Source organism: Durio zibethinus, chromosome 17 (genome assembly GCF_047325235.1).
Source record: "Durio zibethinus cultivar Kanyao isolate XHJ-2024 chromosome 17, ASM4732523v1, whole genome shotgun sequence".
NCBI classification, from domain to species: Eukaryota; Viridiplantae; Streptophyta; class Magnoliopsida; order Malvales; family Malvaceae; genus Durio; species Durio zibethinus.
In genome coordinates this window covers 1,814,323-1,833,214 of record NC_143178.1, presented here as the reverse complement: position 1 = coordinate 1,833,214, position 18,892 = coordinate 1,814,323, and the positions used below count along the sequence as shown (strand labels likewise).

General features: G+C 32.9%; 1 protein-coding gene across 4 annotated transcripts; it reads left to right on the top strand.

The window, feature by feature from the left end:
- The first annotated feature begins 8,646 nt into the window (after positions 1-8,646).
- LOC111275996 (lysine-specific demethylase JMJ13-like) lies at positions 8,647-16,504 on the top strand. Of its 4 annotated transcripts, none has more exons than XM_022861691.2 (11): positions 8,700-9,224; positions 10,749-11,133; positions 11,849-12,005; positions 12,086-12,305; positions 13,258-13,311; positions 13,420-13,499; positions 13,585-13,862; positions 13,942-14,337; positions 14,425-14,831; positions 14,970-15,239; positions 15,650-16,504. In XM_022861691.2, the coding sequence occupies exons 1-11, from the start codon at positions 9,222-9,224 to the stop codon at positions 15,998-16,000; spliced, it is 2,601 nt and encodes an 866-aa protein (XP_022717426.2). In that variant the 5' UTR covers positions 8,700-9,221; the 3' UTR covers positions 16,001-16,504. The 4 variants fall into 4 exon arrangements, with proteins under 4 accessions (XP_089602077.1, XP_022717426.2, XP_089602078.1 ...); XM_089745950.1 differs by lacking the exon at positions 8,700-9,224 and adding an exon at positions 10,273-10,614; XM_089745951.1 differs by lacking the exon at positions 15,650-16,504 and having other exon boundaries at positions 8,647-9,224; positions 14,425-14,736; positions 14,970-15,112.
- Positions 16,505-18,892: the final 2,388 nt, after the last annotated feature.

Sequence of the window (18,892 nt, the reverse complement as noted above, 5' to 3'; positions counted from 1 at the left end):
GGATTCAAAACCTTTATGAAATTATGACTTCCAATAATCAAACCTTTGTGTTCTTCAATAATAAACTAAATTTAATAGTATCAACTAATTTTTATCATTGAATTGCTGCATTTAATCCTAGAAAGTGACAAAATATTCGATTTCAGGTAACAAATCAAATGTCCTTCCGAAAACAGAAACTGTTATTCAAGAAAGAATATTGTTAGGTTTGATTACCAGATATATCATATATTCTTGCAATGATGAGACTTACGAACAAGCTTTGGGCCTATGCTCGAATTTGAACTCCAGAACAAAGGTTATTTTAAGCCCGTTCAACTCGATCCTAACTTTTGCTATTGGTCGGTCCCTAATGAACTCTTACGTTATAACTGGAACTTTGTGGCTAATTATTGTCCATGTCAAAACCGTGAATTAAGAAATTTATATATATAATAAAACTCTAAAAGGACCTTTTCCTCTCTTTCCCAGTTTTTCCTGGAGACAAGTTTTTGAGGTAAAGGAAAATGTTTAATTGGATGATGGTTAAAGGGGTGTCGGTTATTTACCTGATCAACTTTTATCATCTCTCTAATTTAAAATTTGTAAGTGACCCAAAAATTTTTGAAGTTATACCATGTCAATCAACTTTGGTTTTTTGAAGTTATGGTATATGTCCCACTAACGTGACCATTTCCACAATAACATTGACAAGTTTTGACGACTTTCCTCCAAATTTGTGTTTGTTTCATCCATTGGAACTTTTTGAGAGACAAAGAGAGGGAATGGCGTTGAACCATAGGGACCCAATAAAGATAAATAAGGAAAATGCAACATCATATCGAAGGCAAAGATTCTGTGTTTCTATGCAGAGGAAAAGGTCGTCAAATCAAATAGAAGCCAATTCAATTAAGTAGTTGGTTTGCTTTGGACTCATTCGTTCAAAAAGATGAGGTTCAAAGTAGTGTCAGCTGTTAAGTGATGGTATTTGCCTAAAACCATGCATCATTGTCCATTGACTAGGTCAAAGTTCAGGAAGAAGAACCATCAACATTTTAGCCCATTTTGTTTTGAAAGGAGATTCGAATTATTATTATACATCAATTAATCAAATCGAATGTTTGAATGTATTAGATTTGATCATTTTTAACTTAGCATAGAGAATGATGATTCACAACAAATGCATGTATAGGATCTTAATCCTTATTTAAGCTATAACTTAAGTTTCATTTGAATAAACGGTGAAATTAGTTTCAATAAAATTAAAAATAATAATAAAAATTATTGTAATTGTAATTAAAAAAAATTATAATAATTATGATTAAAAAATTTTTTAATTAAAAATTTATATTGAATAAATTTAATTAATGATGCAATAAATTAAATTACATCACACCATCAATGCAATGAAATCCAAACCTAAGTATAAGAGAATAGTTGGCTTAATTAGTGGTGGCCATTTTGATTAGACCCATCTAAAACAAAATGGTTGTCTGGCAATCGACAAATTTTGAGGTGCTACCTTTTCTTAATTGAGTTACAAAATCAACCAAATTAGCTCGAATTCAATATTTTTAACCTATACTTTTTCAAATGATATGGAAATGGTATAGAAATTTTATGGGCATGTTCCTTTTGATCCCCTAATATTAGCTCATGCTTCGGTGAATGGTGACATACTAGTTCCACCCAAAAATTTTCAATATTCTAATGATGGGGTCAACATTGAAGAGCTTTGGTTCTATTAAAAAAAAGAAAGAAAAACCTGTATTGGTTTAATTTAATGTAAAAGCTAAGTATTTTGGGAGGAAGGAAAGGGAAGAAATGGCTGGCATGCTGAGGTGTAATGGGAATCAGGAAAAATATAATATGAACATGAAGAAAACAAAGATATAATTAAATAATAAAATAGAAAGGTTCAGCCGACAAAGTGACAAATTGAGAATCTTCGTGTTCTATGGACCTAAACCCAAAAATTGGCCTCTCATTTTGTGCCCTATCAGAAAAACAGTAGGCTGAGAAAAGAAAGGTGCCAATGGTTTTTGGCACCCACAATTTTCACATGTGGCACTGAATTACAGGCAAAGCTCTATGTGAATGCATGCTGGCCGCCACACCGAAATGTCAATATGAACTCTCTCAAATTTTATTAAATATAAAAAGTCTACTTTTGCTTTTGCATTTGCTGACTTTATGTTAAATTTGATAATTTCAAATGTAATAATATAATTAAAAATAATATAAATTAAAATAATTTATAATTTTAATAAAAATTTTAAATAAATTTAATAAAATCAAAAATATATATTTTATATTTTTATATTAATATTAATTATAATACATAATTTTTTTATAAAATATAATATAAATACATAAAATTTTAATATTTTATATAATATAAACATTCGAATTGTCGACTTTGTATTTTGAGAGGAGAGCAACGTGGAGGTTCCCTTTGCCATAAACAATAATTTTTTTTATTGACTCTTTTTCTTTCATTTTTGATTAGGGAGGAGAAAACATTGACCCAGGAGCTGAATTGAGACAAAAAATACTAATTATATTACATTATGTATATTGAAAGTTAGAAGTCATTTGGTCAGTGTATTCAAATGGTGGCTTGACTCTTTCAAAGCTAATAAAACCTTTGTTTTCCCATGAAAATGAGCAAATCAGGGATTGCGTCGTGGGTTTAGGTCACTGTAGAAGTTCGTAGACTTGTTTCTGTGAGCTTTTAGCGGTGTCGGCTTTGCTTGTTTGGGAGTGTCTTTTTTTGGTCAAGAGATCAGCAGCTTCTTCTAAACCTTGTACCTTGTCTCCATGCATGAAATATAGGCAAGGGAAGTATAGTAATGTTATGTGGTGGACTTGTCGCTGTGAAAATGAAATTTGTGGGGATATATTTTTTTATAATTATTTTGGCCAATGTTGGGATTGACTTTGAAATTATTTTTTCGCTTTATAACCTAATTTTTGGGTTCACAATACTCGTTAAAACAAAACCAAGATGAAATTTGGGTTTCACAATGGACTTGGTCAAGCTAGCACTCAGTAGAAACCATTACAAAATTTGACTTAAACTTCCTCTTCTGGAACCCTCAATTAAAATTCAGTAATTACAATGATTCACCAAATTGTTTTTCCTATTACAATTTGGGGTTTTACCGATTTTTTTTTTCAAATTATCAATTATAATACATGCAAGTTGGACTAGCTAGTTGTCCTTAATTTGATTGAGGAACACAGGAACAAGTTGTCAAATATCTTATGCCTACTTACATTACGTTTCGGTCAATACGCAATTATTCTAACATTGATGGAGGAGGATCCCAAGTTTTCCATTTAAACATTGTTATCAATGCAGGCAAATGGACTTTGTCAATTCCCACCAATGATGTAAACTTATATATATTATATTATATTATATTTGATGCACTGATAATATATAAAATTTATTATATCAATTGATAGTGAATAAAAAAATATCAATTTATTAATGGACAAATATCAATCTTTAAAATAAATTTTTAAAAAATTTAATTATTAATAAAGTGACATCATTTGATTTATTTTATTAATAAGATGTTATCATCCGATTCATTGACAATATATAAAATCTATATACGATAATACATCAAATGTATATAATAAGAACTCACTTACACTAATATAAGTATTATACTTTTTTGACCCTTTGATCAAAATGATTAAATATAAGTATTATGGATTTAATTTTAATCAATGGGTCAAAAAATAATGCAATATTTACATTGGTTCAAGTAGATCTCTGCTTATATATATTCCTTTTAATTAAGCTTTAATTGTTTTGTTAATATTTCAAAAAAATTGTTTACTTAAAGACTAAAATAACTTTATTTAGATAAGCTTATATAATTTTATTGTGCCTAAATACATCTTTTACTTTTACTTTGCATCTAAATAAGCCCTTAAATTTTAATTTATTCTTAATAAATCCTTATCCTTTGACTTGTACCTAAATAAGTTTTTTACATAAATTAATCATTTGTTTAAATAATGACATACTTAATACAAATTAAAGAATAAAGATTTATTTGAGTACACTATAAATATATAATTTACCTAAATTGATAAAGTTTATGGATAATTTTTACCTAAAAAAAATGTATGGACACTTTTAATATTTTAGCCTTTATTAAGCAATTGACGTTTTTGAAGGGATAATCCTAGCATTAAATTTTCTTGGGCTTATTTTATTTGTAATATAATGGATAGGATTCTGCATCTTACTTTACCCTTTTTATGTGAAATTATATTTAATTTTTTATTTAAAATTATCTAAATTTAAATCCTCATTATTAAAACTAAAAATTCATCATTCTATCAACAATTTAGCGAGACATTGTGGGCGAAAATATACTTAGTTTGTAGCATCTTCTTTTGCTTAACATCATCTGCCTTTGACCAAATCATCAGTCACTCTCCCTGTTTAAATTATAACTTATTCATCAAAAGATGAGAACAACAGATAATTTGTCATAATGTTCACAGACTACATTGAGACACTATCATTACTTTCTTTCTTGCCTTCCTCCTCCACCCTTTTTTTTTTTTTTTTTCTGAATTTTGAATCATGTCATTCAGCTTGGGAAACCTAATTCTTTTTGCAATTGTATTCACACTTGATTTGATCTTTGCCAAGCTAGCTTATGCCCCTTTTTTGAATGATAAGAAAGTTCCATGGAGAAATTCAATTTATTTCTAGAATCCTGACAAAATATAAACTTGGAGCTTAAATCAGGTTCCTGTGGGATAAACCCATGCAAGTCAGCTCATTTGCCTTCCCCTAACTGGAAGCAAAATCTTCCTTCTTATCTAAGTCTTTTTTCCCTAGTACATTCCAGCTGACTGCCATTTTTCAAGTTGAGGTCGTCCATCCTCTCATTTTCATCTTTATCTTTCGTTTTCTTGTTACATGCTAAAGGTTTTCGAACCCTTGTCTCCCCCACCACTCTCAATGCGACCTTGTCCCAACCCTAGAGACACGACCGATGACGCGCTTAATTAAGTTGATTAAGACACCACTAATTCGAAAATGATGTAGCATGATTTGGATAATCACCAACTTTTCCTTCACTTAATTTGCCTTTCCATTTTATGATTATGGTTGGTGGGGGTTATTGGGGGCTTACTTTTTGTACTCTATAGAATTACTTCATTCATGTAAAGCTAGGCTGTTGGAATTTTATCCTTAAGATACCTAATATCAACCGGATTCCTGAATTAAGTAGTGTTTTTGTTGCCATTGTTGTTGCTAAATTGGAAAAATAAAAATTTTCTATAATTGTTGCTATTTGGTCCATGGACAGGTTTAATAGTACCTAAGATGATGTAGTTATAATATGATAAGGTTGCATGATTGAATAGATTAATGTGTATTGTTTTTGTTGTGGGCTTAATGGAAGTGAATTGATTCTTTAAATAAGATTCCTTAAGGAATCCGCCATTCGGAATGTGACACACACAAACAGAACAATTGAGCAAATGTAGGTTTGATTCTACAAATGGCTCTTCTTTGGTTGCATTTCAAGAAAAAGTTTTAGTCACTGATCTCGCAATTAATTACCATTAAAACGCATGGTTTTTATAAGCTGAATTTTTTTTTTACATAAAATGAACATAACTTATAAAAAAAGAAAAGGAAACTTCGGCTGAAAATCAAGATCTCTATATCCTTGTAAGAATTTTTTAGTCACTAAAACAAAGAGTTGTGACCTATAAGCTGAATTTTAATAAATAAATGCCTTTAACTTAGTAATTTGCATCAAAATCACTAAAACTTTGGTCAACCATTCATGTGCCTTGAATAAAAAAAAATTATAGAATTTTATATGTCTACATCAATCATAATATTTTATAAACTTTAGAAGAAACTAATAAATTCAATAATCTTTTTTTTTTGGGGGGGGGGGGGGGAGGGGGGAGAATTTGGGTATTATATTCTGTTATTTATATTTTATTTAAGGTAACCGAAATGCAACCGGAAGACCTTAAGCCCTTGTCTTATTTCTCATTGACCACTTGGACTAAAATTCACATCAATGTCATACCCCCATTTAGGACCATTAGAAATCTGCACACTTTTGGATATAAAATGAAAAACCGCCCAATTTGGGTTAATCACTTTTGTTGGCGAGGTACTGACGGTGATAATAAAAGAGAACATCATAAAATCTATCAGAGGTAAGTATCTACCCACGAGCCACTCTCAGCCAACTTTAACCAACGAACCATGGGTCCCAATGCCTTGTGGGCTGTGGCCGATTTCACCATTTTTTTTTTTGCCCAAATTCCATTAAAAAAAATTTCTTTAAAAATAAAATTGATATAAGTGATTAAAATTTAAAATTTGAATGTATAATATTTAAGTCTAAATTTTTGTAATTTTTTATTGATAGATGATTTATAAATTTAAAAAATTTTGTAAAAAAATTCATAAAATTTTTTAAAGGTTAACGACTTTCTTGATTTTGAAAATAAAATAATAAATTTTATTCTTAAAATTTTTTATAAAAAAATGTGAATTACCCTATCAAAATATGTTGCATTAACTATTTATCAAATAGATAAATGTTATGAATGAATTAATCAAAAAAATTGAATTGGAAATCACTAATTTAAAAGGAAAATGAGGATACATTTAACCCTTCTCCCAAAAAAACTGAAAATGGCGTTGGGCAATCAAGTGATTCCCCACTGTTCACGCAGGCAATTTCGTCAATTCCAGAACTTTCTAGAACCGTAATCTTAACTATGCTCTCTCCTCCTACCAAAAGCAACTGACGAACACCTTATCCAGTTTACGAACTTACAACAATGCCCTTCCAGCGACAACTGTCGAGTAAAGATATAGAGCAAAACGTACGATAAAGGGCTACTTTATTGTGGCAGTTACTTGAAATAATAAAAAAGGGATCTTTTGTCAGTTCGTGCCAAAGTATTTTTGCAGAAATTCATTTTCCTGCCATTGTCCACCGAAAGAAAACATTTAAAAAAAAAAAGAAAATCATGCTTTTGTTTTTTTGATTTAGTAAATTAGTATTAAACAGATTGACTTTGGTAAGTGGTGTGAACACAATTAATAGAATCTTTTTTAGTACAGTATTTTCTTTTTACGTTTTCAGATTCTCTTTAATTTTGAGTAAAATATCTGCAAAGTTATTTGGTTTGTTGTTAGATTTGTTTCCAAAGGCTCTTGAAAATCTTTAATTTCAAATTAGCCAATAAAATTGAAAATATTCTCTTCGATAAGCTGCTTTTGAGTGGGTTAAAGAAAATTAACAATGATGCATTTGTTAATTAAAAGTTTATTTCGGTAAAAAAAAAGATAGATAGGATAATAATTAGATTAAAACTTAAATTATAAATCAAATATTCAACTATTTTACTTAATTAAAAAATAAATTTATTAATTTAAAATAAATATGATAATAAAATATAAAATAATATAATTTAAATTTTTAATAATAATATAACACATAATTTTTATATAAAATATCATATAAATATATAAATTTTAATATTTTACATAAAAATAATCAAAGTAAAAAAAAAATACTCACGATTTTGCTTAATTAAGACCGAGATAACAACAATCCAAGCCGGCTAAATAGGCTAAGTTGAGCTAGAGACTACCATGAGAATGTTTGTAGAAGCCGAGCCGCCAAACTTTCGCTTTCGCTGAATGTGGAAACTAATCATTAGACCAACCTCCGTGTAACCTTTTAAAATAGAGAAAAAAAAAAAACTCGAAAAAGCGAAATATCTGTTGTAAAAAATTTAACCAATAGCGTTCAGGGAGAGAAAATTGACCGTCAACTGGAAACGACGGTGGCTTTGTTGTTGTTTTAAGTTTTTAAACGAGCTTAGAGTTGATCGTGAGAGCGTAACGCCTGGGCCGGCCATATGGACGCGCGACAAACTGCTGTAACCGACAGCGATTGCCGTTCTGGTACCACCTACGGTAACGCAAAAAGCGCCTAAACCCGCCGCTCCTTCCTCATGCCACGTCTCTTTCCTGTCCCCTTGATTGGGCCACGTGTAGATCTCACGCTACTTTGTACTAACATGCAGGAATGCTTGGAGAAAGTCGAAAATACCCTCCTTTTGTCTATGGTAGCCTAACTAAGTACAAGGTAGGTGAAGCAGTTATTGTACAACTCAGCCGTTTGAAGCAACAAATACATGCCAGATAGGACGACGAATTCACGGAGAACGTTACTTTTTGACCGTTAAACGTCGGTGATTAAGTATAATAGACGGCCGGATTTGATTAATATGCATATTTAGATGCTGTGCTTAAGTACACGTGATAATTCATCCTTCCAAATTCTTTCTTTTCTCTGACCGAAACAGGGACCAGAAGTATTAGATAATGCAATCTATATGAATTGACAAAAAGGCCCTGAAGGAAACACTAAAATTCAAACCAACTTAGTTTTTAATTTTTGTCAATTAACATTTTGTTCAAGGGTAGTGAGGGGAAAGGGGATAAAAACGGAAGGTTCCTTAAAAACGAGCGAAACGCAAGAGAAGGGAAAAAAAACGCGTTTTGGCCGGCAAAGCGTTTGGTTGAACCACCTAACAACCACCGCTTTCGTTCACAACTCCTCTTTAATCCTTTCCTATGTTTTTTTTTTTTTTACTTTTATTTATATTTTAATTTAACGTTTCTTAATTATATTTTCGTTTAATAATATTAAAGCTCATCTAAAGCATTAATATTTGAGTATAAAACGTATAAATTACCCTCCTTTGGTCCTTTTCCGCTTTTCTAAGCCTTCCCTTTTCCTTTCTCTTTCTCTCTCTCTCCATTTCTCATTTACTGTTTCTCTTTGTTATCTTTCGTCGGAAAACCGCCTCCTCTGCCGGGAAACATCTCTTTTCCCGGCGAAGAAAGTCTCTGGTTATTCGTAACGACTAATCTATCTAGTATTGATAATTTCCTGTAATATTTTAAGCTTTCTTTCCTGACTCGAATTTGGATCTCCGAGTTTTGACCCAGTCCGGTGGGCTGCGTGGCGCGTTGTGAGAATGTGGCGAGTTTTGTTGACGTTTGATGGTTTGGTTTGATAGTAAATGGTGAAGATCGTGATCTAGGGTTTGGTGTTTCCTGATTTTGAGCTTTTTTTTCTTTTTTTGGATTGTTTCGTTCGGTGAATTGCGACAATACGGTGGCGTGCAAAGAACCATTCCGAAATGAGATGGTACATGAATTCTTCTGTTGAGTTCATTCTATTTTTCTTTAATTTTTTTTATCTTTAATCTCTTTCTTACGATTTTATTTACTCAGTCGTTGTACGGGTCTTGAACATTGTTTTAATCCTGAAATTGTTTCTTAAATTTTCCGTAATTTTTCTTTTTCCTAGATTTCTTGTACGTCTTTTGAAAAAAAAATAGAAATTAATTTTTGAATCTAGAAAAAATAATTTTCATCAATGAAAACTTAATGCATTTTGGAGCAGACGGATTTTGCTTAACGGTTTTTTTCCCTTTTTTTTTTTTAATCATTCATTGAATCACATGCAAAATTTTACAGACCTTATTTCACATATTTTTATCGAGGGCTTTTCGTGGAGAAGATGGATGCTTCCTTTGTCTATTAATGAAATAATTTACGTCAGTTGAATTTCATTCTTGAGTTCGAGTTTGTTTTGACTACGTTTCTAAATTTTGTGGATAAGATTAAAATTATTATTGAATTTTATTTTATTATTACTATTTTTATTTTAAAAAGTTGATCTGGTAATACCGTGTATTATTGTTGAAATTGTCTGGGTTTTGACTTGAGATTCAACATGGGTTTCTGTAATTAACTCAAATTTTGACTTTACATTTACGGCATATGGTATACAATGAATTCAACTGGTCGTAAACCTTTTGACTCACGATTTAATGGAAAGTTTTGGGGGTGTTTATTTGATTTAGATTCAGTCAACCATCTGTCTTAGGCATGCTTTAGAAATTATCCTTGTTCAGATTGTTGTCGGCTTTTGGTTTCACATTCTCAGTTTTTGGGCTATAAATGTTTATGCTTGTTTCCAAATTTATCCTTTTGACTGTATCATTTAAGAACGAACTTGTTTCCCCTATTAGATTAATTACTGGATCGAGAGTCTAGTCTAGTGATGGTGATTGAAGCCTGGGTGTAGATGCTTTCTCATTAACTTTTATTGTGCTGTAGTTTGTTCTTATATGCATGAACTGGATTGGGCCTTTGCATCATAATTTTGTTACCTGATTTATTACCCTGACTTGTAATATCTTTTATTGTTTTGACTAGAATAGGTTTTTTAATATTTTTTATTTTATACTTATTTTTCGCAGTGTTGCAAACAAAACACGAGTGTTGACAAATTTTGTTCTGTTAAGACCTCTGTTGAAATCTATGGCTTCCATAGGTCAAGCTTATTGTAGTTAATTTGTCGCAGAGTTTGAACTAATATAGCTTTATCTTAGTGAAAACTTTGTAAATTAATGGTGTTGGCTGTGAGCGTTTAATGTGTTATGAATATTGTAGCTGCATGGACTCGTTTGGAGGTCACTTGGATGGCAATTAAGTGCTGATACAATTGAAAAGTAGAAATATTTAACTTTGTATGTGGGGAATGTTGTGGCTGCTTTTGTAGTATCATTACATATTTTCTCAAGTCTGCTTTTATCTTTGCTTCTATATACCGGCATATGATTTTTTTTTTTTTTTTAATTTGTTTCTCTGCTTCTTTTGCTAGGGTGAAGGAAGGGTGCGTTTATCCGAAGAGGTAAAAAATGAGCTCGAGTTGTTGAAGCGTAAAAGGCTTCAACGAATAAAATCAGAAACTCTCTCTGGGACATCGAGTGTCACAAACATGATGGCTAGAAGTGGAGGGGATGCTTTGAGAGTTTCAGCATCATGTGGAATGAGGTTACATGGGAAGACTGAATCATTTTCTAGATCAAATGGTGCTTCAAGTGAGAAGGACGTTTTGTCAAAGCGCAAGGTTGATAAGTTTGACACTAGTGATCTAGAATGGACTGAAAAAATTCCAGAATGCCCTGTATACTGCCCTACAAAGGAAGAGTTTGAAGATCCTTTGGTTTATTTGCAGAAAATAGCTCCCGAAGCTTCAAGATATGGTAACACCTTCTGTGCTCTTAGCCTCTGTCTATAACAATTTTAATACTTCCCATCTCCGAACCCCAACACCAACCCCTGTCGCCCTCTCTCCAACCCTGGTTAAAGGAATGGAGAATATAACCAAAAAGAAAAGTAGAAATAGAGAAATAGAACGGTTTCATATTATGTTTTATGCTTTCATATGCATTTTCACGAGGCATTGGTGCCTTTAACTTTTTGTTTGATAGAAGTTTTGTTAAAATATTGTTCTTCTAGTGACTGAATGATTTTATGAAGGGAAGACTAAATATCTGTAGTAGAAATAGAAAAGCTCCGAGTGCTGTTTTATCTTTGTGGTGCCACTTGTCTTCACTGCTACACTCTATAGTGAAAGGTTTTTCTATTAGTTGCACTAATACATTTTGTTACACAAATTTATAGACGGGAATAAGTTGATCTATTTTGAATTAATTATCAGGCTCATATATTTCAGCAGTATTTTGGAAGAAATGTTGATCATCTGTGATAGACTGCTACAGTGAAATTGGTCTTTTCAAACAGCTGTATGGCACCTAGTATTACTTTTATTCCATCTAAAGATATTACATTAAAAAACCAACTGAAGAACTGATATACATGTTTGGATTTTGAAGGAAATTTTCTAAAAATTGCCTTGCTTTTTTTTTAATTAAATAAATACTGAAGCATTTTGAATATGTGCCCCTTAATTCTCAGGTATATGCAAGATTATTTCCCCTTTAAGTGCTACTGTTCCGGCTGGAGTTGTATTGATGAAGGAGAAAGTAGGATTCAAGTTCACAACTAGAGTACAGCCTCTTCGTCTTGCTGAGTGGGATATTGAGGATAGAGTCATGTTTTTCATGAGTGGAAAGTGAGCTTTCTCACTTGAAATAAATGTTATTTTGTGTCTTCAGTATTTTTCTGGTTTTGAATGTTAGCATGACTTTTCAGAAATTATACATTTCGTGATTTCGAGAAAATGGCGAACAAGGTTTTTGCTCGTAGATATTATAGTGCTGGTTGTCTTCCTGCTACATACTTGGAAAAAGAATTTTGGCATGAAATTGCTTGTGGGAAGACAGAAAGTGTTGAATATGCTTGTGACGTTGAGGGTAGTGCTTTTTCTTCTTCTCCCAGTGACCCGCTTGGAACTAGCAAATGGAATTTAAAGGTGTTGAATTCAGTACTATCATCTCTCTAGATTTCTTATCTTTTTAAAATCATTTCTTGTAGAGGTCTGTTTTCTTAATTTTATCATGATAGTGAAATTTTAGAAAAGTAAAATTGCTAGTGTTGCACAGCTGATTATCCCATTCTTGGCTCTTGGGTCATTTTATTGTATATTCATGTATTTGTTGTAGATTTATGGTTGAGAGACTGGTCTTCTGGCCTATCTTTTGATCCTTCTCAACTCTCTGCGTCATAAAGTGTAAAAAGTTTAGATGTTCATGTGTTGGCATGAAATCAAAGCCCCAGTGGTGGTTGGCACTACAAGTTATACTCATGCCTCAGGAGAAGTCATTGTTGTACAACAAAGAACTATGATCTGTTTTCCTGCCAAAAAACTTTGCCAAACAGATTATCTCCTGTTAGTAAGACTGGTCTTTTAGTTGACTGTCCGGTATAAATTATAGTTTATATGTGGTCTTAAAACTTAATCCTAGGAGAAACTATCCACCTATAATGATCATATGCCTTAATATATATTCTTAAAAGAGAGACAATGGCCACTTAACAGTCACTATGGTAGTGGAATAAATCATGTCCTTTCCTGTCTAATTAATAGGGGCTTTGGTGATCTTTTAAATGTTTCCTGTTGCAAACTGGTTCCATGAGGTCGAACAGGGTTGATACTCTTTATTCAATCACAAAGTTGTCAAGGTTTGTTGTACCTGTGAAAGTAACTATTTATTTTATTATTTATCAATATTATTTAGATAAAGTAAGGATGTAGCATTTCGACAATTCTTTTGAATTTTAATAACTTCAAGGTTGACTTGGATAGAGAGAGATAATGGAATTGAGGAACCAATATTTGGTACTAATCCTATTATGATTGGCTCTACACCTGTTCTGGATTGAGATTCAATTGGTTTTACAAACTTATTTTTATTTGATTTCAGAAACTCTCACGGCTGACAAAGTCCATTTTGCGTCTTCTTGAAACAGCAATTCCGGTAATGAAATGATCAAAATTTCCTTATCAATTTTGGCAGTTTATACATGCAGAGAGATGATCTGCTCACATGTATGGTTCTATTCTATTGAACTACTGTTTGTTTCAGGGAGTAACCGACCCCATGCTTTACATAGGAATGCTATTTAGTATGTTTGCTTGGCATGTGGAGGATCATTATTTGTATAGGTAAATGTTACCAAACATTGAATTCTTTCAGTTTTTTGCTTTCTTTATATCTGTAATTAATAATCCTTTTCTTCTTTTGTGGCAGCATTAATTATCATCACTGTGGGGCTTCAAAAACTTGGTATGGCACACCTGGTCATGCTGCTTTAAATTTTGAAAAGGTTGTCAAGGAACATGTGTACACTAATGATATCCTATCAATGGGTGGTGAAGATGGAGCTTTTGATGTGCTTTTGGGTAAAACAACATTATTTCCTCCAAATATTTTGTTGGAACATGATGTCCCTGTCTACAAGGCTGTGCAGAAGCCTGGAGAGTTTGTAGTTACCTTTCCAAGAGCATATCATGCTGGATTCAGTCACGGTAAGGCATATTTCTGTTGAAGTTGTTTTTACTCCCTCTTGCAGAATTCATGAATATGTTTCTAATTGTAATCATTCAGGTTTCAACTGCGGTGAGGCTGTGAACTTTGCTATTGATGATTGGTTTCCTTTGGGGGCTGTAGCAAGCTTGCGTTATGCACTTCTTAACAGGGTGCCTCTTCTTCCTCATGAGGAACTTCTGTGCAAAGAAGCTATGCTTCTTTATACTAGTTTAGAATTGGAAGACTTGGATTATTCATTAGCAGACTTGACCTCTCATCATTGCATTAAGGTTTCATTTGTAAAGCTGATGCGTTTTCTGCACTGGGCGCGTTGGTCTGTCATGAAATCAAGGGCATGCACCAGTGTATCTCCAAATTCTTATGGAACCATTATCTGCACTTTATGCAAACGAGACTGTTATGTTGCTTTCATTAGCTGCAGCTGTTACTTGCATCCGGTTTGCCTGCGACATGGTAACCTTTCTCACATCCTGCATTATTCTGGTAATTTCCCTTTGATATGTAATTTTGTCTTATGATGACCCTGATTACCTTGTGCAGATATTAAGTCACTTGACTTCCCATGTGGGAGCTATCATGGTCTTTTCTTGAGGGATGACATTGCAGAGATGGAAGCTGCTGCCAAGAAATTTGAGCAAGAAGATGCCATATCAGAAGAGATTGAGCGACAAGCTGAAAATGGTGATGACTTGTATTCATATCCACTGTCAAATAAGTTCCAAACTGATGTAGAGGATGGATACTTTCCATACTGTGAGGTTAATGTTGTCTTGAATCCTGAGATTGCTGCAATAACTACAACTATGGGTCATCCACTAGAACAACGGCAGCCTACAATGAGCTGTAACACTGGTAATTTTCGACCTGAACTGACAGATGCTTTCTCTTCTTTTGCTGCATCAACTCTCTATTCTTTTGTGGAGCAAGATGGATCCTCATCAAAAAATGTAAGATCCAGCTTTCTGCCTGTTGAGTATCAATGTGTTAATCCGCCTCATGAATTATTATAATGTTTATGTATCTACTTGAGCTGCTGGTCCTGCACTAAGTGAACATTTGTATTTGTATATTTCTATACATTACAGGGGCTAGTTAACCCAGGAAACACTAATGGTAAAGGGTTCTCTGAAGAAGTCTCACAAAATACATATGGATCGACTGTATCCTGTTTGTCACATGAAGATCGTGCCGGTATCAACCAGGGCAATGTTCATGAACCGCTGAGTAGGTCTGTAGTGGATCAAGACAGTGATAATTCTGATTCAGAGATATTTAGGGTTAAGCGACCTTCCTTATTGAAGGTTGAGAAAAGAAATGGGAATGACACCATGTCATCAAAGAAGTCTGAACACCAGGTATAGCTATGGCATTCCAAAGTTAATTTCCTATGTTTGTTATAAATTTGCAAACTTAACCTTTAGTGGTGCTTTTTCAAAAAATTACTAAAATTAAAAACTATTTTTTTTAGTCAAAAGTTGAAAGTTAATCTGATTTCTTAGTGCTAGTTTTAAAGTTATTTGACTATAATAAGCCACTTCACAGCAATAACTTTTGACTTATCATTGGCAAGTAATTTGCCCATTGAAATTCAAGAAACTATGATGCTAGAATTGGTTACAGCTGTTAATGATGTTTCGACCATTGTAGCGATTTGCTTCAATTTCACTATTACCCTATCATTTTGTGTTTTGCAATCATTAATGCCTTTCACTTCGTTGGTGGGACTCATTTTGTTTTTTCCATGTGCTCTCGTTCATTCGAACAGGGGCTCAAACGATTAAAGAAACTCCAACATGAAGGAAGATGTGGGCAACCAATGACATCTGAAGGCTACAGAAATGATGAACCAAGTCGCAATATTAATTCCTCTTCTGACTGTAAAGAAGCTGCAGGAAATTTTGTGAAGGACGGAATTGGAAGAGGGACCCTTCCCATTTCTATCAAGTACAAGAAGTTGGCCAATGATGAAGCAATGAGTAGGCAGCAAGAGCACCAAGGAAATGATAGGTTCCAGCACGAGTTAGGAAAGAGCATGAGGGAACCTCCTCCGATAGAGATTGAGCCAAAGCGCCTTAAAATCAGAGGGCCGACATATTCAGAAAGCAGATTGGATTGAAGTTACAGATTTTCCAAACTGATGAGAAATCCGGTTGGGTTGCCTCTGTAGAATCATCTGGAGCCTGACTTTGCTAACTTCATTCCCTCTAATGGAGTTCTAACAACACTGAAATTCCAAATCATTGATTGGGGGAGTAGCAGCTAATATTAACCAAGCTTAGGACAATTTTTATTCTTTGTGCAGGCCTCCAATAATGGGGCAAATTGCACGTGCAGTGATTCTTGTGGTTCTCAAGCCGGGGTGTTCTACCGTCTTTGGCAGGAGAACCTTCCTGCAAAAGCTGAAAAGTAGAACTTGGGTTAGTAACATTTGTAAATTTGTTTCTGTTAGTCAAAATTAATTCTTAGAGAGGAAAGGGGGCATTACCGCAGGCTCCTCAAATTTAATAGTCTTCTGCTTCCCTGCTAGGTTCGTTATTCTTTTTATAGCAATGTAATACTAGTTAAATAAAATGCAGAGAAAGGCCCTTCTTTTCTCTCAAATTTTTTCGTTAGTCTCCAATTAATTCCATCTTCTCTAATGATATCAGACTTATTTACTAAACAAATTCGGATGAAATGCCTATTCATTGGTTGCGAGTTAGAGTCCTTGCCCCTGAAACTGTTTGATGTCGGACATTTCGTAGATGTTGCTTGGGAACGATATCGTTTTGGATTATAGGATTGTGGGGTGCTGCAACTTGCAATGTAATTTGGGCCTGCAATTTTAGTATTGAGGTTGGGGGCATAAGCCACCAACGGCGTTTTCGGCTGTTGTTGTTTTGAAACTTGTGGGGAGCAAAGGGGCCATGGAGGAGGGTATTGTTACTTCACCTGGGGTCGTGGAATGGACCGTTTCTGTTGCATCCGAATCGAAGCAATTGCGGCAAGTACTAGGGTACTCTGTGGGAAGATGGACCACTTACTGACCTGTTTCTACAACTAGTCCATCCCCAGCAAGTTGCGACAATGCCATGGTTGCCACATACTTCCTAATTCTATCCAGTAGTAGATAGGACATTGTTTGTTCCATTCGTTCATGACGTTGAGATTTCTACTCTTTCTTTCCTATGTTTCTAAATGTCAAAAAGTGAACTTTCCTTTTTATACATGTCAATATAGATTTTTGTCGTGTCAATGTGCCTGGTATTTGAAATTTAATTAACGTGTTGTTTGATCGTGAATTCAAAGATTTGAAAGATAAGCTGGGATTTTGTCTCTAGTAGGCTAGTTCGATTCGATCTTCTATGCACCCAAATAGAGTGGTTAGTACTAGTATTTCCTTATTTATACCTACGAACATGATTAATGTCTCGCGATAGAGAACAATTAGTTAAAAAAATTTATAAATAGTTTAAGCTTTAGGAAATTTAAAGAGACAGTTAATCATCCGGTTTTAATAATTTTGGATCTCTAATTTCAGCCACAAGTTGAATTTGGATGAAGAAGCATGAAAACTGCTACTTGATATTTCGTTCTTCTGCCAACTTTTTTTATTTTTGGCTTCCTGCCAAATGTTAGGATATCATACTACCCATGAGTTAACTCCTATTTTTGCTACTGCCTAAAAGCTTTTTTTTTTTTTTCACAAGAAGATGAAGAGAATTGTACCCAAAGAAAGAAAAGGGAGAAAAATGAAGAAAACTTAAGAATCCAGTAAAAAAGCATTTTCACAAGTTTATCATCAATCATGTGAATTTCATTTTTGGTGTCGGGTGTGGAATCTTTAGGACAATTTTTTCTAAATCCTCGTTAGATGATTGTCTTTATTCAACTACAAGTACATCCCAAGATAGTGATATCTCTGAACTAAAATATTCTCCACCAATCTTGGAACACAACCACAAATCACCTTTACATTTCTTTCTCTCGCATATTATTAGCCTCATAGATGATAGCTATATTCACAAATAATGGGCCCTGGTAGCACTGCTCCAAATTTATGTTCAAAACAGGGTCATACAAACCCTTTTCAACCCACTTGCAAACGATCAGAGTTAGGCCTCGGAATTTAGAGCCCAATGCCAGACTTACTGATTTAGCTCTTATAGCAGTTGGGAAGATTTTGAAAGCAAGAAATTTCAAATGAACCCCACATTGTTATAAACTAGCAACCCCGTTCTTAATGACAACAACCAAATTAAAACACCCCCTCCCTAAGCAACATTGCTATTGCTAGGATTGTTTATCAAAAGGGAAAGAAAAAAACCTTTAAAATTCATATCACCAATTCTAGAGGAAAACACCTGAATTCTTTATATGGGTTTTTGAGTTTACATTATTTGAGCAAGCAAAATTACTATGGTGAGACCATAGTTATCAAAATCGGATTGGACTGTCGATTTGATCGGATGAACTGATAAATTAATATTTAAATTGGTTTGATTTTGTAATTAGATCAATTTTACAATTAAATCATTTTAAATCATTATGAATCGATGGTTTATATAATAACCAGTAAATCGAGTGAATTTTTTTTAACCGAATTAGTTCAATACTAACTAATAAATATAGATAAAATATGAAAAAAACCTTCAAGTATTCAAAATAATCTAATTAAATCGTTATACTACTATTTCATCTAAATAAGCTCTCAAATTTTTATTTTTTACTATCAAAGCCCTTATATCCTTATATTAATAATATGTTGGCATATTTTGAGATATGTGGATAATGATATTGTAAAAAAATTTATACATGTATAAAAAAAAGTAATTAAAAAAAAAAGATCTAACCAAAAATTTTATTACTTGATACTATAATTAAAAATAATTATAAAATTAATAAAAAATAAAATATTAATAAAAATGATTAATTATTTGACCATGATAAAAAAATAATTAATAAAAAATGTATATATGTAAAATTAATAAAAAAATCTACATTCATATAAAAAAATATAAAATGATTT